The sequence below is a fragment of the Pipistrellus kuhlii genome, unplaced genomic scaffold (assembly GCF_014108245.1).
Source record: "Pipistrellus kuhlii isolate mPipKuh1 unplaced genomic scaffold, mPipKuh1.p scaffold_m20_p_2, whole genome shotgun sequence".
NCBI classification, from domain to species: domain Eukaryota; kingdom Metazoa; phylum Chordata; class Mammalia; order Chiroptera; family Vespertilionidae; genus Pipistrellus; species Pipistrellus kuhlii.
The window spans coordinates 18,127,366-18,153,610 of NW_023425515.1; the positions used below are offsets into that span (position 1 = coordinate 18,127,366).

The window sequence follows — 26,245 nt, forward strand, 5'->3', positions numbered from 1 at the left end:
CACTGCTCAAATGCAATCAATCCTTCAGGATGCAGCTAAAATTACCCTCCTCTTTGAAATATTTTTCAACCGCTCTAACACATATGGCAATTTCATCTTCTTCTGAACTGCTCTTGAACTAAGTTAAGAACATGGATTGAAGGGATCAGTGGTGAATGGGTTGCATCTTACCTGCTAACTCCAAATGACTGGCACTGACTACTTAGAGCACAATGTTAAGATGCTTGAGCTGCAACTGGGAAGAAGATTGTCGTTAATAAGGAATGTTAGTCCTGCATGTGGGAAATAACAGGTAGCATGTTCTCATTCACTTTGCCTGGCTTAGACATTAACTCTTTAAAAAAAAAAATTATATATATATAATTTTTTTAAATTGACTTTCCACAGAGAGGAAGGAAGAGGGATAGAGAGCTTAGAAATGTCGATGAGGGAGAAATATCGACCAGCTGCCTTCTGCACACCCCTACAGGGGATGAGCCCGCAACCAAGGTACATGCCCTTGACTGGAATGGAACCTGGGACCTTTCAGTCCCCAGACCTACTCTCTATCCACTGAGCCAAACCGGTTTGGGCTAGACATCTTTTGTGCATTAGTCTTAGTTTGACAACACTGTTTTAGACATCTAAGATATGGATATCACATCTTAATACTTTTCGTTGATGATATTTATGTTTTTGTTATTGTTATCATTATCCACTCCAAATTTTTCATGGAGCTAGGTGGTCAATATAATATATTTATATTGCTGTTTCTTGATTCTAGGTGTTCCAGGTCTCTTTCTGGAATAATTTTCCTTGTGTCTGAAGCATTTCTTTAGCAGATCTTTTAGATCAGATCTACAAGTGATATCAGTGTGTTTTTTCATCTGAACCTGTTATCTAGAGCACAGCTTCAACATTTTTGAAATCTCATTTCTTTCCTTTGTAAACCCTTTCTTTGAATTCCAGAGCCTGTTTACCAAAATGACCGTAAATGGCTTACCTGATACATACCAAATTAAGTCTTCAGCTTCCCATTGGAATATGCTCAGTGTGTATCATAAATCCTCCACCATTTAATATGTTTAATTTAAACTTGTCCCACTATAGTAGATGCTCACAAATACTGGTAAAACTAACTAAAGAATCTTAAAAAGAGAATAACCCATGTAAAATTCACTGATTATGGTACACTTGTCTGTGTAAATGGTATATAAGTTCTAGAATAGAGTATCCTATATAATAGAAATGTAACATGCAAATAATTGTTACGCTGTGAAGTGTAATGACTGGATCACGGATCAGCAGGAGGAAGGGGCAGCAAGCTATAAGCAGGTGGTGGAGAGCTACAGGAGGGGGCAGGGCAGCAAGATATGAGAGGGGAGGCATGGAGGGGGGAGGGAGCTACAGGAGGGCAGCAGCAAGCTACTGGCTACAAGAAAGTAGCAGAGACCTACAGGAGGGGGCAGGGCAGCAAGCTATGAGTGAAGAGGTGGGACTAGGGGGTGGGAGGAGCTGCAGGAGGGTGGGGCAGTGGGTGGAGAGCTACTGGAGAGTGGCAGCGAGCCCTGGTGCACAGATTCATGCACAGATCTAGTTTATAATAAATAAAAAAAGGCATAATATGCTAATTAGACTGGACAGTTGAATGACCTACTGGACATCATTCAGGATGTCTTACCAGATGAAACTGTGGCAGCAGGAGCCAAGGCAGAGGCAGTTAGGGGCGATCAGGCAGGCAGGTGAGCAGTTAGGGGTGATCAGGCATGCAGGCAGAGTGGTTGGGGATGATCAGGCAGGCAGGCAACAGGGGCCATCAGGCAGGCAGGCAGGCAGGCAAGCAAGCGAGTTGTTAGGGGTGATCAGGCCAGCAGTCAGAGGTGGTTAAGGGCGATCAGGCAGGCAGGCACACAGGCAAGTGGTTAGGAGCTACAGTCTTGAATTGTAAGAGGGATGTCTGACTGCTGGTTTAGGCACGATCCCACATGATCCCATAACTTAAACCAGCAGTTGGACATCTTCAAAGGGTCTCAGATTGGGAGAGGCCAGGTGGAGGAATACCCTCCTCCAACCCATGTGCGAATTTCAGGTCTCTAGTGTTGTAAATAATTAGTTAAATAAAAATACTACTCATAAAATAATACAAACTTCTGAACACTATATTATGAACTGGGGTAACATAAGAATATATATTGAGAGCCGCTAATTTGCAAGATATTCTCCAATCAGGAGAAAAATGCTGAGTATTCTAACCAAACTAGGTACATTAAAACTGGGAATTCCATGAATATCTTTTTGGAACTTAGAGCTAATACTCTGTATTTTTTTTATTGGGCTTAAAATGTAAAAAAAAAAAAAAAAAAAAAAAAAAGTAATTGAGATATTGTTTTTCCTTCTTTTTTCAACATACTTTATTATTCTGCCTCCTCTAAGAGATCGGAATATGAGAATGTGCTTATGTCAGGATATTTTTACTGGATGTTAGCATTTGGCCAGGCTCTTTATATGGTTTTTTTGTTTTTTTTTGAAAGTAGACTGACTTTCGTGGTTACAAAAGCTAACATCTATAAAGAGATTTCTTTATTTTGGAAATCGAATATGGTCAATTGGTCCAGTATTAGCCTGTCGTATTGCACAAGTATTTATTGAGTGACTTATGTATATATGTGCTAATTTTTTTCAATCCCTGTCTTGAATTTAAGAATGAAAAAATTAGAGAAGTTATATAACTTGACAAAGTTATTTAGTAAGTAGTAGAGTTGCAATTTGTACCTAGGTTTTTCTTAGGTTTATATATTACCAAAATCTTACATTAATAACATTTTATTCTTTAAAATGTTTTAAAATATATTTTTATTGATTTCAGAGAGGAAGGGAGAGTGAAAGAGAAATAGAACCATCAATATGATAGAGAATCATTGATTGGCTGCCTCTTACACGTCCCTTACTGGGGATCAAGCCCTCAACACAGGCATGTGCCCTTGACCAGAATCGAACGTGGGACCCTTCAGTCTGCAGGCTGACGCTCTATCCACTGAGCCAAATGAGTTAGGACATAACATTTTATTCTTAATTTAAAAAGTCTTATACATGTAAAATGTATCAATTATTATTTGATACTACTCTTGATCTTAGCCAAATGACAGAGAAGCGATTAATTATTATTTGAGATGGGAGATATAAGAACCTTGTAACTCAAGCTTTTAAAAACATTGACTGCCATTATGTAAAATAAAAACACAACAACACAAAAAACCAGAAAGAGGATATAAAATTAATTGTGATGTTATTGTTATAGCTGTAGAAAACTGCAGCATAGTAATCTTTTGAAACTGAATGATACGCTCTGTTCGTGACAAAAAAAAGTCTGTAAAATTGTATACTATTATAGGAGTTATTCTATTTTTCATAATTATAGTCTGTGCAAATTGTATATGGGGTAATATATACACAATACTAATTATAAATATATTTAAACTTTTATTTCTTCAAGACTTGGTTCATGAAATATTTTGATGCTATAGCTGGCAGTTGCTTGCAGTAAGGTTTCTGAGTATTTTATAAGTTAACACTCACTAGATTTTGGGCCAGCTCTATGAAATGTCTTTGGCTTATATTTATTTTGTAACTTTTCTACTCTCCCCGCCCGCGCCCCCCCAAGTTACTTTTCTTTTGGATGTCTTTTGATTATTTAATTTGTTTTAAAATAGTACTTTTATAAGTAAATCTATAATTTATTTTGGGTTGATATAATAGGGAATGATGAGAACAATCATGTACTTTTTCTGGGAGAAGTAATTAATTTTTTTTCTAAGCTAATATTTTTACAAGTGTGAATGCAAAATGCATATTTTGAGAGTAAAGAAGAATGCCATCAGCCAGAAGGAATAGGGTTGGATTTTTTATTGTTGTTGTTTTCAAAATAAATCCCATTATTAATTGTGTCTCCCTGGTTTGGTTCCCTTGGACCATTTAAAACCTGAGTGATCAGTTTAGTATTTTATTGCTAGCATCTTTTTTTAAAAAGTTAAACCCTTCCTAGTAAGACTAGATCTAAAATAGCTTATTCTGTTTTTTTTAAAAACTTCAAGAGAGCATATAAGCTTTATCATAGCTAGTTTCTGGATTTACAGCATGCTTCCTTTGGCAAAATAATGAAATCTGTTCGCCACAAAGGTAAATTAGTATCTTTATTTTAATTTTTTTTCTTGGCCTCCTCTGATAAGATTGATGCATTTTGTCTCTGCTGGAAGGAGACCTAATATTGAAGGAGACAGGTGCCACAAGGTTTATTTAGGACAACCTCAGCCTTGTCCCAGTCAGTTTCAAAATGTCTGCCTCATACATGTTGAGCTACTGCATTTCCTGCGTTAGAGCCTTGTGTTATGCCAACATTACTATCTGTGCTGCCTCAACTACAAATTGGATGAACAGCCCATGACACTTTTTCAATATTATTACATTAAACCAAGTGGATTTTGATTGATAACCTAATATTCAACTAATGCAAAACATCAATCATGGCAAGTATATTAATTATTTAATATTGCAGTCTAATTCAGAAATCGATGTGCTGCATGAGAGGAAGGGAAACTCATGGTTCCCAGAAGATTTAAGACAGGGAATGATTAAAAAAAGACCTGCTGTACTCCTGTGTGTTAGTTCGATACAAATCTTTATTCATTTGCCAATAATCTCTTCCCATTTTCCACTTCAGGACCATTTTATCAGTTTTGAGACCTATAATTGAATTAAGTCTGCTTTCAGCACAGGGCAAAAGGAGTTGCACAAATATTGATGAAGTCATGACAGGGACAACCCAAGAGACAGACCACTAAAGAGGACAGGCCTTTAAAGAGGACCATTTGTTGCAAGATCCCTCTGTCAGTGTCTTGGATCTTGCCTCTCTATTTTTAAAAATGTGTTAAGACTTTTGGAACCACTATTAAGGCTTCTATATTTAAAAATCTATTGTAATGACACATTTTTAAAGCGCATTGCCATTTATGGTGTACCTTCATGTACAATATCTTGCTGCTGCTTTTTTTTCACTGTAACCTTATGTGTTAGGTAAGGCAGGTTTTACAGAATCACACATTATAGAAGAAGAATATGAGCTTTGGAGAAGTTGGCTGATTACTCAAGTTCTTACAACTATTTTGTAGGAGCTTAAATGTGAGTGTAGTCTTCTGCTTCTAGAACCAGGGTTACATAATCATGCTGTCTTGAATAATATTTATGTACTCATGATGCTTTCTTTATCTGTGTTGTTTTGAGATGGCCACCCTTTCTGTGTTTCTGCCCAAAGTAAAACTAAAGGAAACTGATTTCCTTAGGGAACTTGTTGAAAATTTGGTGTCCCAAACTATGATACTTATCTGAGCTTTATGAATATGTGAGCCTGCTGGATATAAATGAAAAATTCTTAATGTATTCTATCTTTTACTAGAATGTCCTCCTTTTTATATCTCAAAAAATATTTTTTGGGGGGATGGGAGTGGCTTAAATATATTTTATCTTAAATGACCACCCCAGTTTTCTTTTGGTTCATATTTACCTTGTTATTTCTTTTACTCTCTCTTTTCTGGAAACCTTCTGAGTATTTTTGTTTTGTGGGTTTTTTGTGTATGAGACATTGCTGAATTTTTATTTTTACCCAATCTGAAAATCTTCTCTGGCATTTTAACTCCAGGTTATTATGGGTGAATTTTTTTTAGTTTTCTTTTTAATCATTGATTGCTTAGATTACAATAATTACTATATCCTATGCCACCCTTTATTGTTTATCTTGTTGCTTTTTCGTGAATTTATTTCTCATCTTTATGCATTATATTCCTCAGAATTTTGTTTAAATAGTGTCTTTGTGTGGATAATTTTTTGAAATTTTGCATGCTGAAATTTGTTTTCTATCAACTTAATAGTTTATTTAGCTGTATATAAATTCATGCTCATAGTTCTTTTCCTTTAAAAAAATATTTTTATTGATTCAGAGAGGAAGGGAAAGAAAGAGAGAGATATAATCATCAATGATGATAGAGAATCATTGATTACTACCTCCTTCATTCCCGCCACTGGGGATGGAGCATATGCCCTGAGCATATGCCCTGACCTGGAATCGAACTATGACCTCCTGGTTCATAAGTCAACGCTCAACCACTGAGCCACACCAGCTGGCTTCTTTTCCTTTAACATTTACTTTCTCTTAGAATTTAATACTTTCTTCTTCAGCATTAGTATTGAGAAGTCTGATGCCAGTGTTATTCTTCCTTTATGGAGGGGTATGTTTTTTCTTTCTGGATGCTTTTAGACTTTTATCTTGATCTATAATAGTCTCATTACCCTTATATTATGCTTTGCTGTGGATTTTTCCTCAATCTGTTTACCATTCTATGTAATCTTTCAATGTAAGATTTGAAAATTTCTGTATCTGAGAAATATTTGTCATTTCTTCAAATGTGTTTGTTTTCTGTCTTCTAAAGTGTCTTTGCTTTCCTTCTAGGTTTTCCCATTACATAGATGTTTGCACATCTGCTGTTCTTAATTTTATCTCTTATTTTTTCTATTTTTTCATTCCTTTCTTATGCTTTCTGGGAGAGTTCTTGTACCCAGTGTTCCAGCTCAATAATTCATTCTCAGTCTTTAGCTATTTTGCTTTCAATCCATTCTGTGAGGTTTTTCAAACTATTGTATTTATATTTAATTTCTAAAAATCTTCCTTTTCAATATGTTATTATACCAATATTATAATTTTGCTCAGTGTGTTTTATTTTCCCTGGATGAGGTTGCTTCTTTGGTTATTTTTTTTCTATTCCTATGTTTACACAGTTCAGAGATCTTAACAATTTTTTTTTTTTGTGGACTTCTCTTTCACTTCCTGCAACATTAGCTGCCTTGGCTAGTAATTTTATTCTAAGGAGATAAAAGTCTGGGTTCTAGCTGATGCTCCTCCAGGTTAATTTAAAAATTATAGAGTCCAAAGCCTGGCCTCAGTCAACTATTTTTTCTTTTTTAACATTTGTTTTTACTGTTGAAAGTAGTACAGATTTCCCCATTTCTTCCCCATTGACCACCTCTCCCACTCTACCCCACACCCAACTACTTTTTCCATTGTGTCCTACTCCATCAAAAACAATACAACTTATAAACAAGGATTTATGGAAGAAGCCACATCAAGACTGGTAGGAAGCCGAGGCACCTAAAGAGCTGGCCAAGTTCTCACAGGCAGTGGCTGAAATTCTTAGCCGCAACAGTTCCCTTTAATAAATGTGGGGTCTCAACTATACCCAGGCTCCTCAGCGTAGAGTACGGAGCCATGAAGATGCTGTGAAAATCTGGCTGTGAAAATCAGCGGTATTCTCTCCACCAGGGAGAGAGAGGATTCTGCTGGAGACACAGGCACCCTTTTAAAGAGCCATGCACAAAATCCCTTTTCACAAGCACTTACCATAGGCTCCAGAGGAGGGGGGGTGGAGTGGAGTATAGTCACATGAGGAGAGACTGATGTTTTTGGTTCTGGGGAGACAATTGAAAGGACAGCACCAGGATTGCTGAGCTGAGTTTCTCTCCCACACTACCTACGCCATCTTTCTTGGGTGGAACACTCCCTTTCATATGGCATCAGCCTGGAGAAATGCAATAACTCTACCCTCTGGATTCCCTGGTGCCTTACCCTATAGAGTAGGGGTGTCGAACTCAATCAGAGAAGGGGCCAAAATCTAAAATCCAGCCTAAATCGCGGGCCGAATGGTTTACTGAACAGTCATAAACTGTCATTGTGATGAAAACGCAGCGGAGTGCAGTGATGACAGCGCGGTGCGGGCCACATTGCAAGGCCTGGCGGGACGGATTTGGCCCGCGGGCCTTGTGTTTGACACATGTGCTATAGCTTGCACCCTACTAAGGAGTCAGGTACCTGGCCTGGGGTGTAGAGAGGTCTGGGCAGACTCATTTCATTGTATGGCTTTGAGGCAAGGGCCATTCTCCCCACAATACTGTGAAACTGACTGATGTTTTCCCCTTGCAGAAGATCTGCTAGCCCCACTCTTTGGGCTCCTGGCAGACCCACCTTCCCTACTCCTGGTGACTCCACCCTGCTGAGATCTGGGCAGAAGCCAGGACAGACTGAGTTGTATGTCTCTAGGATGGGGGCCTTTATTTTCCACGCATGCCCTACCTGTACAGAGATCTTTACGAGGCCAAATCTTGGTCTGTTAGGGCCTAATGAACTGCTGGTCTCATCCTGACACACCCCATCACAAAGGTGTGCAAGCACCCAATGGGTGGCAGCTAGACTTGGTATACCCTGGAGCATTTGCTGAGTGGCCTCAACCCAGCACTGGCATCAAGTTTGAACCTGTGTGAGTCTGGTGAACACCATTCACCCCTACTGGTGACTCACTGAGAGCCTACCTCATGTAACTTGTGTACTGCCAGAGGTTCTTCCAGTGATAGAGTCTAAGTTAGCTGGCAGAGGCAGGAGAGGCAGATCTCAGGGTTTCTTGGGACTTTTGCTGACCTGCCTTGGTGCTAGAAAAAGCCGGCCTTAGTGAACAGCTTTTTCCTTCCCACACATCCAGGCACAAAAGAGGTAGCCATAAACTGAGATCACTTTGTGGCTCCAAAAAAGGTTGTGCAGAGCCAGTCGCAGGCACCATCTAAATTGGCCTGCACCAGAGTCCCTCCCAAGAGGCCCCAAAACAAACACACCCAGTGGCCAGCTTCAGATAGCATCATAGCAGGATTTAATTAGCTTCACAAGTGGTATCGCCAAAGGAAGATCTAATCAGGCACTGGATTCTGCTGAGGCAAAATCTACTTAGTGTGGTCAGCATCTGCACAGCAGCTCATACACTATGATCAGGGTCGATCCTCAGAGTCAGCCAGCCTGAGTGTCGACCCTAAGCACAAAGAAGCCAATAACAATCAATACTCCATTACAACAGGAGGGCCCACATAATGTGCACAAGGGACATTCCTAGAGAGCCCAGCACAGGTGATCAAGGGGACTTTGCCACTGGGTCCCACAGGACATCTTCAAAAGGTCATTCTACGAGAGTTACCTAATACTTAAAAACAAACACAAAGAGACAGCCAAAATGGGGAGACATGCTCCAAATGAAAGAACAGGAGAAATCTCCAGAAAAAGAGATATATGAAATGGAGACAAGAAATTTGTCAGATATGGTTATAAGGATGCTCAGGTAACTTAGTGAAAACTACAACAGCATGAAAAGGGATATAGAAACCATGAAAAAGAACCAGTTGGAAATGAAGAATACTATTTCTGACATCAAGAATAAATGGGGGGGAAATTAAAAAGTAGGTTGGATGAAGCAGAGAATCAAATCCGTGATTTAGAAGACAAGGTAGAAAAAACACCAAATCAGAGCAGCAAAAAGAAAGAAGAATTTTAAAAAATGAGGATAGTTTAAAGGAACAATAGTATAATATAAGGTGTAACAACATCCACATCAGGAGAAGAAAGGGAGCAAGGGATAGGGAACCTATTAGAGGAATTTCCCTAACCTAGTGAAGGAAAAAGATACACAGGTCTAGGAAACAGAGAGTTCCCAAACAAGATGAACCCAAAGAGGCCCACACCAAGACCCATCATAATTAAAATGGCAGAGTTAAAAAAAAAAAAAAAAACAATATAAAAGCACGAGAAAGATAGTTATCTACAAATCTACAATGGAGCTTCTATAAAATTTTCAGCTGATTAATCAACAGAAACATTTAAGCCAGATGAATTGTCATGAAACATTCAAAGTGATGAAAAGGAAGGACCTACAACCCAGGTTACTTTACATGGCAAAGCTATCATTTAAAATTGTTGGAGAAATAAAGAGCTTTCCAGACAAGAAAAAACTTAATGAGTTCATTGCTACCAAACCAGTAATACAAGAAATGTTAAAGGGTCTTCTTGAAGAAGAAAGAGAAATAGGAACATAGTTAAAAAAATAAAATGGCAATGAATACATAACTATCAATAATCACTTTAAATGTAAATGGCCTAAATGCTCCAATAAAAGATATAGGATCGCTGAATGAATAGGAAAACAAGACCCATATATGAGCTGTCCTACAAGAGATCCATTTCAGAACAAAAATTCACATAGACTGAAAGTTAAAGGATGGAAAAATATATTTCATGCAAATGAAAATTTAAAAAAGCTGAAGTAGCAACATTTATATCTGAGAAAATAGATATTAGTGAGTGAAGCCAGGTTACTATCTGTTATACTGTTATTGTCGTTTTCCATGTGATGAAGCTTTGGAAATATAGCAGAGGGAATGAGTAAACAAGAGATTAGGAAGATATTGTTGATTTTAAGAAGGGGTTTGATCTGATAAGCTTTCGTATTAGAAAGATTTTGCTGTATTATGGAAAATGAATTGATATGGTACAAGGCAGGACCTATTTTTAGCCATTAGAATGTTTTGTAGTAATCTGGGAGAGAAAAGATGAGGTCAGTTCTCTCAATAACATTAGAGAGAAAACAAAAGACCTAAAATAAGGTAGAATTGGTGAAGATAAAAGTAATTAAATCTCTACGGTAATTAAGGATGTTGAAGATCCAAGTCCCTGTGATTGAGTACATTTGTTTACAACTGAAGCGAAGAAAAGGCTTAGGTATGTCAAGGATGATGCCTAGTTTTCTTTTAGGCATACCATTATTAAAGTATATTTTCTAAATACCACTTAATGTAAAGAATCACTTAAAAGCATAGCAAAGCAATAGCCAGCCAATCTTTCCCTTTCTCTCTTTCTCTCTTTCTCTCTCTCCCTTTCTTTCTGTCTCTCTGTCTGTCTCTCTTTCTTTTCTTCTTCCTCCCTCTCCCTCTCCCTCTCCTTCCTTTCTCTCCTTCCTTTCTCTCCTTCCTTTCTCTCCTTCCTTTCTCTCCTTCCTTTCTCTCCTTCCTTCCTTCCTTCCTTCCTTCCTTCCTTCCTTCCTTCCTTCCTTCCTTCCTTCCTTCCTTCCTTCCTTCCTTCCCTCCCTCCCTCCCTCCCTCCCTCCCTCCCTCCCTCCCTCCCTCCCTCCCTCCCTCTCTCTCTCTCTCTCTCTCTCTCTCTCTCTCTCTCTCTCTCTCTCTCTCTCTCTCTCTCTCTCTCTCTCTCTTTCTTCTTTCAATAGTTTCTTGTCCTTGATTCCAAAATGCAAACAGCTCAAAGAATTGATTTTCCATAATTTTGTGATAAACTCAGTTTACAGTGAAACCTACCCTGAAATGAAACGTATAGCCTTTGTTTATCCCACTCTGTGGGATATTCATGTTTCTTTTAGAATTAATGTGTATGATGATGAGGTGCTGCCTCGAGCATGCTGTCAGCGTTGCATGGCATGTAGTGTATATACTTTATTACCTTTCTAACTCCCAACTATTCTCATGAAGCATGTTTAGCCCCAGTGGTTTCAGATAATGAATTAAGAATTTTTACTTTGAATCTGAATATTTTTGGTTTTTTTTATATTCTAATATTATTTTCTAATAAGAACCATTATGTGACAATGTAACCAGGGGGGTGGGGAATGATGTAGATGTATATTATATAGAACAGATTCTAAGATAGATTGCCAAGTGATGGTACCAAGAACAGTGCTTATACTATGTTTCTGTTTGGGTTTAATTAAAAAAAAAATTTTTTTTTTTTAATGAGAAGGAAGAAATACACACGTATATGCAAATAGAATATCTTTACAAAGACTAACAAAGAGGTAATAATAGTGATTGAGATTGAGAACTGGGAGTCAGGAGGAGGAAGATGGCTGCCAAAGGGAAAGCAGACTGCAAGATAGTGTGCGAGGGAGAAAACAAGGGGAGAGTGTGTGGTCGCATGGAAAGTGTTCGTTGGTGAGCTGAGGGACATCTATACTTCAGGAGTCTGTGGGGGATTGTCAGATGGGGCTCCCTTGACCGGGAAGCCCCCACTACTACTGGGTCCCCTCCCAGAGCAACCAGCTTGGACGCAGAGACCTCACCATCTTAAAGGAAAAGTGGATGTTATTGGGAGCCTGAAAAGCCTGGGGAATCTACAACTACAGCACTCACTGAACAGCTGCGAATCCGAGAATACCGGTTTCCAACTGGTACAAGCACAGGGATTCAGAGGAGCTCTACACTCCACCACAGAAAGGAGAGAGAGAACTACATAACCAGACACGCGGAGAAGTGAGAACATAGGGAGACAAAGGAAAAGCCCGCATATGAAATAAAGCAGGCATCACCAGAGCAGGAAGTAAAAAAAATGGAGGCAAGCAACCTGTCAGAGAAAGAATTCAGATAAATGGCCGAGACCGGTTTGGCTCAATGGATAGAGCGTCGGCTTGGGGACTGAAGGGTCCTGGGTTCAATTCCGGTCAGGGGCATGTACCTTGGTTGCGGGCACATCCTCAGTAGGGGGTGTGCAAGAGACAGCTGATCAATGACTCTCTCATTGATGTTTCTAACTATCCCTTCCTCTCTGTACAAATCAATAAAATATATTAAAAAACAAAAATGAATTCAGATAGATGGTCATAAGGTAGATGAAAAAAATGGAAGACAAATTTGACAATACGTGTAAGAACCAAGAGGAAAACAAAGAAGAAATGAAAAATGACATTGCTGCTCTAAAGAACTCAATAGAAGGCATCAAAAGTAGATGAAAAGCAGCAGAGGACTGCATCAGTGAGCTAGAAGACAAGGTAAGAAAAAAATACCCAAATAGAGCAGTTTCTAGGAAAAAAAATTAGGCTTTTTACTAGAACACAGTGTACATGTTCTGTACCCGAAGCTACACTGTGTTCTAGTAAAAAGCCTGCTCAGATTGGCCAGAGTCAGAGAGGCGGTCTATTAAAAAAAGAACTGATGTTGCCTCGGAATTGGGGGGTAGTCTTATACAGCGAATATGGGCCTAAACCTATGTTTTAACTGTAAAATTAGGGGGTCGTCTTATACGCCGGAAAATACGTAGTCATAATAATTGATGCAGAAAAAGCATTTGACAAAATCCAATACTCTTTCTTAATCAAAATTCTCAGCAAGGTGGGATCATCAATATCATAAAAGCTATATATGATAAACCAACAGCCAACATCATACTCAATGGGCAGAAACTAAAACCATTCTCTCTAAGAACAGGAACAAGACAGGGATGCCCACTCTCACTATTCCTGTTCAACATAATACTGGAAGTATTAGCCATTGCAATTAGACAAGAAGCAGAAATAAAAGATATCCAAATTGGAAGAGAAGAAGTAAAGCTGTCCTTATTTGCAAATGATATGATATTGTACATAAAAAAAATGAAAGACTTTATTTAAAAAAAAAACAACCTATTAGACTTAAATGAATTCGGCAGTGTAGCAGGATACAAAATTAATGCCAAGAAATCTATAGCATTTCTATACACCAATATGAAGTTACAGAAAGAGAGACTAAAAAAGCATTCCATTTACCCTTGTACCAAAAAAAAAAAAATTAACATATCTAGGAATAAACTTAACTAAGGAGGTAAAAGACCTATACCTGGAAAACTACAGGACACTGAAGTTAGATGAAGATGTAAATAGATGGAAGAACATACCATGTTCATGGATTGGTAGAATGAACATCATTAAAATGTCCATACTACTCAAAGCAATCTATAGATTCAATGCACTCCCCATTAAAATACCAATAGCATTTTTCACAGACTTAGAAAGAACTCTCCAAAAATTCATCTGGAATTAAAAAGACCTGGAATAGCCACAGTAATCCTGAGAAAGAAGAACAAAGTTTTGACCATATTTCAAGCTGTATTACAAGGCCACTGTTCTCAAAACAGCCTGGTATTGGCACAAGAACAGACATATAGACCAATGGAATAGAATAGAGAACCCAGATATCGACCCAAACCACTATGCTCAATTAATATTTGACAAAGGAGGCATGAACATACAGTGGAGTCAAGAGAGTCTCTTCAATAAAAAGTTTTGGGAAAATTGGACAGATACATGCAAAAAAATGAAACTAGATCACCAACTTACACCATACACAAAAATAAACTCATAATGGATAAAGGACTTAAACATAAGATGGGAAACCATAAAACTACTAGAAGAATCCAAAGGCAGAGAAATCTCAGACATATCCTGAAGCAGTTTCTTCACCAATACCATTCCTAGGGCAATGGAAAATAAAGAGAAAATAAACAAATAGCACTACATCAAAATAAAAAGCTTTTTCACAACCAAAGAAACCATCAACAAAACAATAAGAAAGCCCACTGTAGTAGAGAATATATTTGCAAATGTTATCACTGATAAAGGTTTAATCACCAACATCTACAGACAGCTTATACAACTTAGTAAAAAGAAGATAAATGATCCAATTCAAAAATGGTCAATGGACCTAAATAGAATCTTTTCAAAAGAAGACAGAAGGAAGGCCAAGAGGCACATACATGAAAACATGCTCAAAGTCACTAATTATCCCAAAGATGCAAATCAAAAGAACAATGTGGTACCATCTCACACATGTCAGAATGGCAATCATCAACAATTCAATAAAGGACAAGTGCTGGCGAGGATGCGGAGAAAAAGGAACCCTCGTGCACTGCTAGTGGGAATGCAGACTGGTGAAGCTATTGTGGAGAACAGTGTGGAGTTTCTTCAAAAAACTAAAAATGGAACTCCCATTTGTCTCAGAAAGCCTACTTCTAGGATTATATCCCAGAGAACTAGAAACTTCAATCAGAAAGGATATATGCACCTCTATGTTCATAGCAGCACAATTCACCATAACTAAGATTTGAAAACAGCCTAAATTCTCATCAGCAGATAAGTGGATTAGAAAACAGAGGTATATCTATACAATGGAATACTATGCTGCTATTAAAAAGAAGGAATTATTACCATTTGCAGCAGCATAGATGGACCTGAAGAGCATTATATTAAGTGAAATAAGCCAGGCAATGAAAGAAAAATACCACATGATCTCACTTATCTATGGAAAGTAAAGAACATTATAACCTGAAGAACAAAAAGATGGATACAGAGGTATTAAAGCACCAAACAGACTGTCAAATTATAGCGGGAAGGCTGGGGAGTGTTGGGGAGGCTGGTAAAGAGATCAACCAAATGACTTTATGCATGCATATAAGCACAACCAATGGGCACAAGACACTGGGGGGGTAGGATGAGGGCATGACAGGGGTTAGGGGAGGCTAGGGGAAGGTCAACGGGGGGGGGGGGTAAAAGGGAGGTATATGTACTACTATATGTAATACTCTAAACCACATGTGTCAAACACAAGGCCCGCGGGCCAAATCCGTCCCGCCAGGCCTTGCAATGTGGCCCACACCGCGCTGTCATCACTGCACTCCGCTGCGTTTCCATCACAATGACAGTTTATGACTGTTCAGTAAACCATTCGGCCCGCGATTTAGGCTGGATTTTAGATTTTGGCCCCTTCTCTGATTGAGTTCGACACCCCTACGAGTCTAAACAATAAAAAAGTATTTTAAAAAACATGGAAAGCTAAAAGAAAAAAATAGCGAACTGCGAATCAGTGATAGAAGGAAGACTTAATTTTACTGTTTTGTGCACATCCACATATTGTACTGTCAAGTGTTTCGCTATATACATTATTCTTTTTGTTTATATTTCAAATTACACAGGTGTTCATATGAGAATGTCCTTACAAAAATTTGAAGTTCTGTTTGCCTTTCAGATCCATTAAGTGCATTGTTTTTAATAATTATGTAGTTATCAGCCTTTTCTGACACCTTGTTTTTAATTTATGACTACCATTTATCATTAGGACTTCTTTCAGAGAATGAGTTTTAGAAATACTTATATTTTAAATATTGAATACGTGATATGGTTAAGATTGCCAGAAGCAGAATGTAGAGAAGAGAATGGTGAAAGATATGTGCTTTGCTAATCAGTAGATGTTGAAATTTATTCCTAGTATGTCAGACTGGGCAGTGAGAGCAAAGGTTGGAAGCTATGGGTTCTAAGGTAAAAAAAGAGGGAAAATTGGAAAGATTGTATAGAAAGACAAAGGAAACAAAGAAGTATATAGGCAAAGAAAATTGAAGAAATAAATAGAGGAAAGAAATAAAGGACCCGTCAGTGAAAGAAAAGATATGGGGAAAAGATTCAACATCATGAATGCAACACTGTTTTGGTTGTTGAATTTACATAATTTTTCCTGCAATGTGATAGAAGTATAATTTTATGTTAAAAAATAAGGCTTGGTGCCAAAACCGGTTTGGATCAGTGGATAGAGCATCAGCCTGAGGACTGAAAGGTCCAGGTTGGATTCCAGTCAAGGGCATGTACCTTGGTTGCGGGCACATTCCCAGGAAGGGGTGTGCAGGAGGCAGCTGACCGATATTTCTCTCTCATCCATGTTTCTAACTCTCTTCCTTTCTGTAAAAATCAATAAAATATATATTTTTAAAAAATAAGGCTTGGTGTTTATGATGGAATTAAAATAATACTTGATCAGGATGAGAAAAGCTAAAAACCATTTGTCACTAATAAATTAGTATACTCTGAAATCGGGATTTAAAAATTTAGCTATTTGCCATCTTTCACCAAGTGTATATTTAAATTATATTTGCTACTTGCACAGGTATTTTTATTTTTAATTGCATCAGCAGTGTTTTGTTTACAATGAAGAGCAATAAGTTAAATACTGAAAATATGGTACTTTATGGGGTTGTTGTTTTTTTGTGATACTTTGTTTTTAATATTTCATTAGTCTTAGATCCTGATTTGTAGTGTGAACTAAGTTAATTTAATTAATGTCAACAAAAATTGGTTACAATTTACTGTTTAACTATGTAATTGTGAACATATTATTTAGAAGCATATTCTTTGATAAAAATGCAACCATTGCTGGATAGATATTGTAAAAGCAAAAAAGTGAAATGTCAATAGGATCTATATTGTGGATAGAACCTGTATGTTTGAACATTTTCATAATAAAAGTTTGAGAAAACAAACTGAGAGAAAACTAATGTGAAATAAATAGTAAGTTAATAGTAAAATAATAATATACTTCTTTCTGTTGTGTATTGACTTTGAAAATCTGAAACATTCTTTCTGTTAGTGGAATACCAATTTAGTGGAAATACTAGTAGATATGAATTACTTATCTGTTTCCTTTTGATGTAAATTGTTTTGTCATTAAAATAGTGTTATATGAACATTAGTAAAGATAAATGAAAAACTTCTAAGGGTTTATAAAATAGTTTTGAGGTAAATATAAATTATAGCAGACAAGGGTTTAGCCACTATTTAGAACTTTTATTCTTCTATTTTAGGGAATCTGGAAACATCAAAGCTGGATTAGAACATCTGGTAAGTTCTAATTTTCTCTTGAACATTTGCATCATCTTTGATATCTGCATTCCAAATGAACACTTTTGAATGAGCTTTGAATACCTTGTATTGAGAAAGTCAACCATTTCCCAAAGGGTCAGCTTACTGCTATTATGTGAAGGCACTTACATTTTCATTTATCTTGTCATTTCAAGGGAATTTAAATTTTTTTAGATTACTTTTTTTTTTGATGTAGAGATGAAATAAAATGGATGACAATCCTTGGATTGATGATTGCTTTAATTATAAACAAAAATTGGTGTAGAATTTTTGGCATATCTTGATCTAACAAAAACAAGCTTGTGTTTTAAGAAAAACACAATCAAATATTGCATGCATAAATATGGTATGTTTTTGCAATTTAACGGCTTTGAAAGAAGTGCACAGCTTTGTTTTTCCTAATGTCTTTGCTTTATGAATAATGCATTGGTTTAAACTACATTCAGCTTAGAACGTAAAATAATTGAGATGCAAAATTTTTGGTTTAAGTAAACATTTTTAAAGCATAAGTGAAATTTAAACTGACTTTACATTAAAATATGTCCATTAATCAAAAAATTGGAAAAACTGTTGTATTGTAACAGGTCCAAAAATTCATTGAGTTTACCACAATGAGTGTTGTTCATTACAACATTAAGTACTTCATTTAAACAGAGCATTATAAAGTCATGCTCTGGTTTCTGGTCAAATCCAAATGTTGAATAATTAATGAGAGATTCTTTTGTAAATACAGTCTAAGTACTTTTTTAATGTAAGACCTCATTCGTATATCATATTGTAGCTTTGTTAACGATTAATGTGCTTTTGGTCTCCTACAAAAACAAACAGTAGTAAGAGGCAAATTCATTTTGAGTTATAGTAGTAGAATTGTAAGGGATTTTTGGTTTTCCTTTTAATAGCTAAAGAAACTAAGAAAACAGATTTTTGAAAAATTATCATAAAAATTACAAGTAATTATTAAAGCAGGATATAATAACCTTATTAGAAAATTTGAACTATATATTTGTCCAGGTTAGATATAAATAAATAAAATTTTTCTTCTCATTATTAAAAATGATATCCCAAGACCTTGTTAATTACTTCATAGTGGCACATATATTTAGGACTTATAGACATCAGGATAAAAATGTTAATCTAAGACATCAAGTTTTAGTATCGGTTGAGGGTTTATAACAAGAAAGAACACCTTCCACAGAGTCAAATTGAGCTGTCTTTTATATTTCTCATAGATTATTTATTTAAAAGACTCTATTTACTTGGTTCATATGCCTAAATAAATAATAAGTTAGATTTTTTTTAGTTTAAATTTTATATTTTTTATACTTACTGTAGGGTCTCATTTTCAGCGACTATTTTATGATTTATACTCAAAATCTTCTGCAGTGGTTTTCTAACTGCCTTGGGCTGCCAGGAAGGCTCCCCAAAGCAGGTGGCACTCCAGACTTCCTCTACCCAATCTAACCAGAGTAGTTCCTCTTTTAGTGATTTTGTAAAATCTTAAACTTTTAAAATAAGATTTCATCTGAAGAAAGAGTTCTCCTACTAAAAATATCTAAAAACCTTTGATGAAGCTTGTTAAAGTCAGAAGCAATTGTTTGTTAATTATACTTTTCTATTCTTGAACCTAAATTATATTTCATTTTTTCCTGTGTCATATACATCAAATATATTTCAAACATAATGCATTTTTGGAATGAGAGAGCCTGCATTAGTACAATAGGTAATGGCGGGCAGTGTGGGAGTAGATTATAATGCATTTTATTTAAGTTGTTCAAAAGACTCTATAACTTATCCTTATAAAATTGACTCAGCTCTGAATTATTAACAATATATGACTATACTAGTGCATGAAATTTGTGCATGGGGCAGGGGGATGTCCCTCAGCCTGGCCTGTACCCTCTCTAATCTGGGACCCCTTGGAGGATGTCTGACTGCCGGTGGAGGGACATTAACTCCAGCCATTAGAAAAATCACACAGAATGTCCTTGACATACAAACACTGTGGTTTTATTAGTTGTTTTAATAATAATGGCCATTCTTTAAATAATATCTGCTTACATACAATACAGCTGGTACTTTGTGAATTCAGAATGTTAATATGACAAAAATCATAGAAGGTTGTAGTGGAAATAACCTTGAATTATCTGGTCCAAACTTTAATAAATATTGGAATTCTCTTTTCAAAGATTTTTAATTCTTGTTGTCTTAAAAAAAGCTTAACCAACTTTTGAAGCAACCCATTTTCTGTGAAAGGACTATGGAGCAGCCCCCCAGGCCTGGAGGACTCTGGCTGAGCTGAGGTGACTAGGTTTCGCCATCTTGTGGCTATGGGCACCACCATCTTTGTGATGGTGTGATGGTCAATTTGCTTATTCTCTCTATTAGATAGGGTAGCTGTTTAACATAATACCACACACATATGTACATACATATATATTGCTTTGTGCACTAATAACATTCAGAAAACTTAGTGATATTCTTGCTAACAATCTGAATCTCCACATTCCAACTGAGCACAAATAATCCATCTTTGAATTGACTGTATAGCCAAATAGAATTAAAAGTATAACTTCTGCCAAAATCGTTTTGGCTCGGTGGATATTGCATCAGCCTGCAGACTGAAAGGTCCTGGGTTCGATTCCGGTCAAGGGCATGTACCTTGGTTGTGGCACATTCCCAGTAGGGGGTGTGCAAGAGGCAGCTGATCGATGTCTCTCTCGTAGATGTTTCTAACTCTCTATCCCTCTCTCTTCCTCTCTGTAAAAAAATCAATAATATATATATATATATATATATATATATATATATATATTTTTTTTTTTTTTTTTTTTTTTTTTAAAGTATAACTTCTAATAGATTGATTTTATGAAATACATGGTATAGAATTAAAATGAGAAGAGCATTCCACACCATGGAATAATTTCTTTGTTACGTAGCCTTTACCTTTTCAGATTTATAGTGTTCCTTTGTTTCTATGTTGCCTACTTATCGTGGGAGCTGTCTAGCATGTTAGTCTTAGCTTAGTCCTATATAATAAAGAGCTAATATGCTGATGGTCGTGAGGCCCTCACACCATAACGACCGTTCAGCAGGAGGCCGCATGTATGTGGTGGGTCAGAGCCGCCGCGTTGCTCCGGAGCTGGGGTGGAAGTGTGGAGCTGTCTGGAGGCAGGACCGTCTCATGGTGGGGAGGGCAGGGGTGAGAGCCCGTAGTGCCCCCTCACTTGTCCTTCACCACCCACTGCTCGCACTTAGCCCGCCTGCTGCCCACCTGCTAGGGGAAGGAGCACAGTGCATGCGCCTTCAGGAAGCAGCGCTTGAAACTCATCTGCAGGCAGGAGGCTCCCACACTCTCCTCTGGCGCCATGATGGGGTAGAGCCTCCATGTTGCTCTGGTGACGGGGTGGAAGCAGGGAGGCACCTTTAGGAGGTGGGACGAGCCTGAAGCGACTTGCAGGACTGAGGGCAGGGCTTGAAGCAGCCAGAGAAGGACAGAGAGGTCAAGGGCGGGCCAGGCACGCTCGAGCTCTGGGTGGAGAGGTTAGGGTGTCAAGGTGGGGTGGTGGGCGGATGGGCAGGGTGTGTACAGGTGGGCAGGGCAGGGCCGTGCGATTTCGCGTGCTGATTCACTAGTCCTATCTAATAAAAGAGTCCTATGCAGATTGACCATCACTCCAACACACAAGATGGCTGCCCCTATGTGGCCAAAGATCCTGCTCCCATGTGGACACAAGATGGCCAGCAGGAAAGGGCAGTTGGGAGGGACCACACCTGCAAGGGAGGGCAGTTGGGGGGCAATCAATCCTGCAGGGAGGGCAGTTAGGGATAACCAGACTGGCAGAGGAGGGAAGTTGGGGGCACACGGCTGGCAGGGGAGCATTAGGCATCAATCAGGCTGGCAGGGGAGTGGTTAGGGGGTGATCAGGCTTGCAGGCAGAAGTGGTTAGGGGCAATCAGGAAGGCAGGCAGGCGAGCAGTTGGGAGCCAGCAGTCCTGGATTGTGAGAGGGATGTCCAGGATCGGGCCTAAACAGGCAGTCGGATATCTCTCTAGGGGTCCCAGATTGGAGAGGGTGCAGGCTGGGCTGAAGTACACACCCCCTTCCAGTGCACAAATTTCGTGTACTGGGTCTCTAATATACTTATAATAGACTGCCCAGTACCTGGATATTTTTTTCTCCACAAACTTATCTACTACCCATAAAGCCTAGGTCTGTTTAAAGTTCTAGACAGTCTGTGAAGCTAAGTGCCATCGTCCACTGATGATTCTTGCCTGATAATTGCAAAATGGACATTTTCCAGTTATTCTGCTCCCCCCATATTTAGCAGGCAGCAGTCTACAGTAAAGAGAGCCTACCCAACTTTCTTTATTCATCTATCTATTGTGAATAAGGATTTATGGATTTTTATTTTACAAAATAGATTGTCATTAATTACTTTCCTTATTCATTTTGATGATCAAGGTGTCCCAAATTTTTCTAGGGCGTATACTTTCAAAATGGCTTCTAGTTCTTTTGATATACCCCAACTTTATTTTTAAGTGCTTCCTTACATGCTGTTACAACACTATATTCTAGGCTTTTTTTTTTTTTTGTTCCTTCCTTGTTCCTACCTTCTGTTTTAGCAGCAGATTTTATTTCTATCTATTCAAAGCATCTTTGAAAGATAATTCTGAACAAACAAAGGATGATGGCTAATGTAAGATATATAGAATGTTATGGAGAATCATCTCTGAAGTTATTATTATTATGAAATTTAGAAGGTTTGAGTTTTTGTTCTAGTGGATACCTTTGTATTTATATTTTTATAATGCTTTTAATCCCTGTTATTTATACTTAACTTTTTATATGGCATCCTTGATTCCCATCTGTTACCTTTAATAGCTGATGCTTCTATTTTTCCTTACTTTCCCCCCCTCATATTTCTTCTTTTTTTATTCTTGCTACTTTGTTAGAATATACATATACATATATTCTTTATTCTTCTACCCATGGGGTCATCTTGTTTTAGAGTCAAATCTAAAATTAAATTTATTAAATGTTGACTTCAGTTTGTTTGCTGATTCTTACCCACTTATTTTCTGTTTGTATAAAACTCATCCACTAAAGCAGTGCTCGGCAACTCATTAGTCAACAGAGCGGCAAACCGTGGCTCGTGAGCCTCATGTGGTTCCCGAGCTGCCGTTTGCCGACCACTGCACTAATGTATTCCTCAGGAAAGACCTCTGCGTCCAGTATTCCCTGAGATCTTGCACATTCCAAGCTATTTTTGTGTGGCCTTGTCACTTGAATGACAGGTTGACTAGACATGAAATGCTTGGCTTACAGTCTCTTTAGTGACTTTCTGAAAAAATATTCTGTGGATATCTCTGGTATCAGCCTTATTTTTTACCCTTGTAGAGAATGTATTACCGTATTTTTCGGACCATAAGACGCTCTGGACCATAAGACGCACCAGTTTTTAGAGAAGGGAAATGAAGAAAAAAAGATTCTGAAACAAATAGTGTCCTAAAATATTTTATGTGCATTAAAACCCAACATCACAGTCATAAACACATGTAATCAACCCTGTAAAGTAAACAGCAGCATTTAGAACCATTTTAGAGCCGGGCAAGCACACAGAGACCACACAGAGCAGGGCAAGTAAAAAAACTTTTTTTTAAAGTATATGTGTAGGCTATATTTGGAACATAAGACGCAGGGACTTTTTCCCCCCACTTCTGGGGGAAAAAAGTGCATCTTATGGTCCGAAAAATACGGTACTTTCTTTTTGCTTGAGGCATTGCCATTTTTTATTGTCTTTTTTTTTTTTCTTTTTAAACTAGGGTACTTCTTGAAGTTGGTTGTTTTTTACTAATTTTTATTTTCATTCAAATTTATATTTTTTTGAACACCTTATAATTTGTTCTTGATTTCTGAAATATTTTCTCTCTCATTTGTTTTTACTTTTCGAATAGCTGATTCTAGGTTTTCTTTTTGTTATTCATCCAGATGCGTCCTTTATGGTTGGTTTTGGGAAGAGAATTTTTATCTATTGAAAATTTTGATTTCCATATTTTTATTACTTTTTACAGTGACTTTATATGGGGATTATTCATATTCGCTTTCTCTCTCCCCTCTCTCTTTCTCTTCCTCTCAATCCTTTTTTCTTTCCCTCCCCTCCATCCCTCTCTGCCTTCCTTCCGTTGTAAAATCATAGACATTTTTTAGATGGGTTTCTAGGTCAAGGGTGCCCTCTTCTGCAGTTAGAGAAGGGCAGTTTCTTTAATCGATGATGGTAGCAAAGGCAGGGACAAAGGGTGGCATGTCTTATTTTTTTACTTTCGCTGTTTGTTTCTTCTTTCTTTTTATTACCATGTATTTTATTTGTCTGATCTCCTTCCAGAAGTAATGCTTCCAGAGGCTACCATTTCTGATCCCACTCACTTTCAAACTTCTTCACTCTAGCTGGCGCTGTGGTAACACCAATTTGAAACCAGTATTCACTGTTTTGGCATTTAGTATTGTAGTACTTGTTTTCCTAGGGGTGATTTTGTTTGTGTTTCCAGAGACTAACCCTATTAGGTTGAGCTGTATGAAAAAAAAAGTCACTTTTCGGTCAGAATACTTTTTGGGTGGTTGTTTTTCTGGTTTAAAAGAACCACTGTGCCAAGCCCCCTTTGGCAGGGGGGATGAGATGACTTGTCCTGATCAGTATGAGGTTTCTAAAGCCTCCTTCATTCTCCTTTCTGAAAAGTCAAATAATTGGAGATGGGTTGGGGTTAGGGGGACAGCGTGATCTAGATAAGTGCTTCTTTGTCTGCATGCATATGAGTCGCCTAAGGATATTGTTTAAACTCTAATTCTGATTCTCTGGGTCTGAAATGGGTCTTGAGATTCTGCATTTAGTAAATTTTCACGTGAGACTAATGCTGCTGGCCCAGCGACCACCAGGAGGAAAAGTACATTGAAGGGCATTGACTGAAACCAGTGGCCGGCAAACTGTGGCTCAAGAGCCGCGGTTTGCCGCCCTGTAGACTAATGAGTTTGCTGACCACTGACTTAAACGGTATGTGTCCAATGAACACCCTTCTGCTTCTAGATGTTTTTTCTGAATCTAGATGTTTCTCTCCTGTACTCATTAAGTATGATTCTGCAACCTATAAATGATTGGTTAGGTATTCATAAACCCAGGGAGACAGACACTCTACAGGTTTATACAGGGGCAAAAAGTCCATCATCTACATGCATATAAGTGCAACCAATGGACACAAAACTCTGGGGAGGGAGGCCATGTATTGGGGGGGGGGGAGAGCAATGGTATATGTACAAAGATAATAATTTAATAAATGAAAAAGTCCATCATCTTATTCTGTAATAGTAACAGGGCAATAATTTTCTTTATTTTGGTCCCAAATGTTAAGTTGTATAATTCTGGGGTGAAGCTGGACACCAGGACTAATAATAACTCATTCAGCCTTAGGTGTAAAATTAGATAAGTGATAATAAAACCCTTAGTAAAAAGGATTACAAGTATTTACAACTTTAAGTGGGATTTGCTTTCTATTAATAGTTGAATAACAAAAGAACTCTGGAGCCATACCTGTGGGTTTTTTTCTTCCCACAGAGGTCTCATACATCGTACAACTTTTGAGAGTGAAAACCCACTTGTCCTTGTGGTCAGGCAACACAGTCTGACCATTTTAAGTGTTAAAAAGCAACTGTCATTAATAGCTTGTTTAGCCCATCAGTGGTTTGTAGATATAGTTGCTGCTTGCCAGAAATGTAGGCATACTTATCAATAATACTACACAAAGGATTTAATAAAAACACTTTTCTCTTTGTTTTAGGTTAACTTGCAAATAAAAGTGCTACATTTCAGTTTTACAGGCTAATAATTTTATTTAACACAAATACAATTACAGTAAATATATATTATTGTCATACTTTTGAGAATTTGCTTAACAGAACATGAACTATAAAATGCAAACAAAGGTTGTGAACCCTATTCTAAAGTCACTTGTGTTTCATCTGTTGTATTTTTAAATATATGTCTCATTTTAATATGTCCCTACTATATTCAGAAAAAAAAATTGTTTTTGACATTTGTCCAAATGAGTTTGAGAATATAATTTTCTCCAAATACACTGACATTACTCGTATCCTTCATATATTTATTAAACACTGAGGAAAATGTTTATTACCTCATATTCTGTTTAAGGACTTCAACATAATAGATCTATCTCCTCCCAACATTTTAATTATTTTTTCTCTCCTATGTCAATATATATTTGAGGTTGAGTATAAATGTGCATATTAAAAGAGATGTTTTTCTCAAGCTGTGATATGAGATAAAAACAGCATGAAGTGTGTTTTTTTCTAGAAAATCAGTTCCATAAATCTTTCTCTATTTTTCTTTTAACAAACAAGTTTGTCCTATGAATCTGTGCAAATTAGGAGACCTTTAACGTGGATTAAATGTTAGTGCCATATTGCTGTCATGTTTTCTTAGGCAGTTTACAGGTTCTCACTCTGGGACCAGCTCTCATGAGAGGCAGTCGTGCAATTGTCAGTGATCCATTTGTCTTACACGTTTTGATCAGTTTCAAGCATATGACCCAGCCATCCAAACAGCATGCATTTGGGCCCTTTTCCTACTTCCCTCCATTCCCTCTCTTCCAGAGAAAGGTCTGTTTGTTGCATTTTTAAGACATAGCCATGTCAGAAGCAAATGGTGGCCAGTTAGCTTAAAAAAACACACACCACAAATAAGATGCCAGGCAATTTTCATGACACTACTAATAATCTCAGTTTATGTTTAGGTAAATTTTATTTTCTGACTTATATGCACATGTGCTTATTAAAGTTTTATAAAGTAAAACCAAATAGTCTAAGAAGAGCATTAAATAACCTAACCCCACCCAAACCCACTCAG

At 37.5% G+C, this 26,245-nt stretch overlaps 1 protein-coding gene across 3 annotated transcripts in view; it reads left to right on the plus strand.

The window, feature by feature from the left end:
• RSRC1 (arginine and serine rich coiled-coil 1) overlaps positions 1-26,245 on the plus strand; it is a 306,716-nt gene that overhangs the window by 138,530 nt on the left and 141,941 nt on the right. For all 3 annotated transcript variants that reach the window (XM_045583635.1, XM_045583636.1, XM_036445565.2), the window contains exon 5: positions 17,276-17,312. In XM_045583635.1, the coding sequence (XP_045439591.1) occupies positions 17,276-17,312 (37 nt within the window). The remainder of the gene's footprint in view (positions 1-17,275; positions 17,313-26,245) is intronic.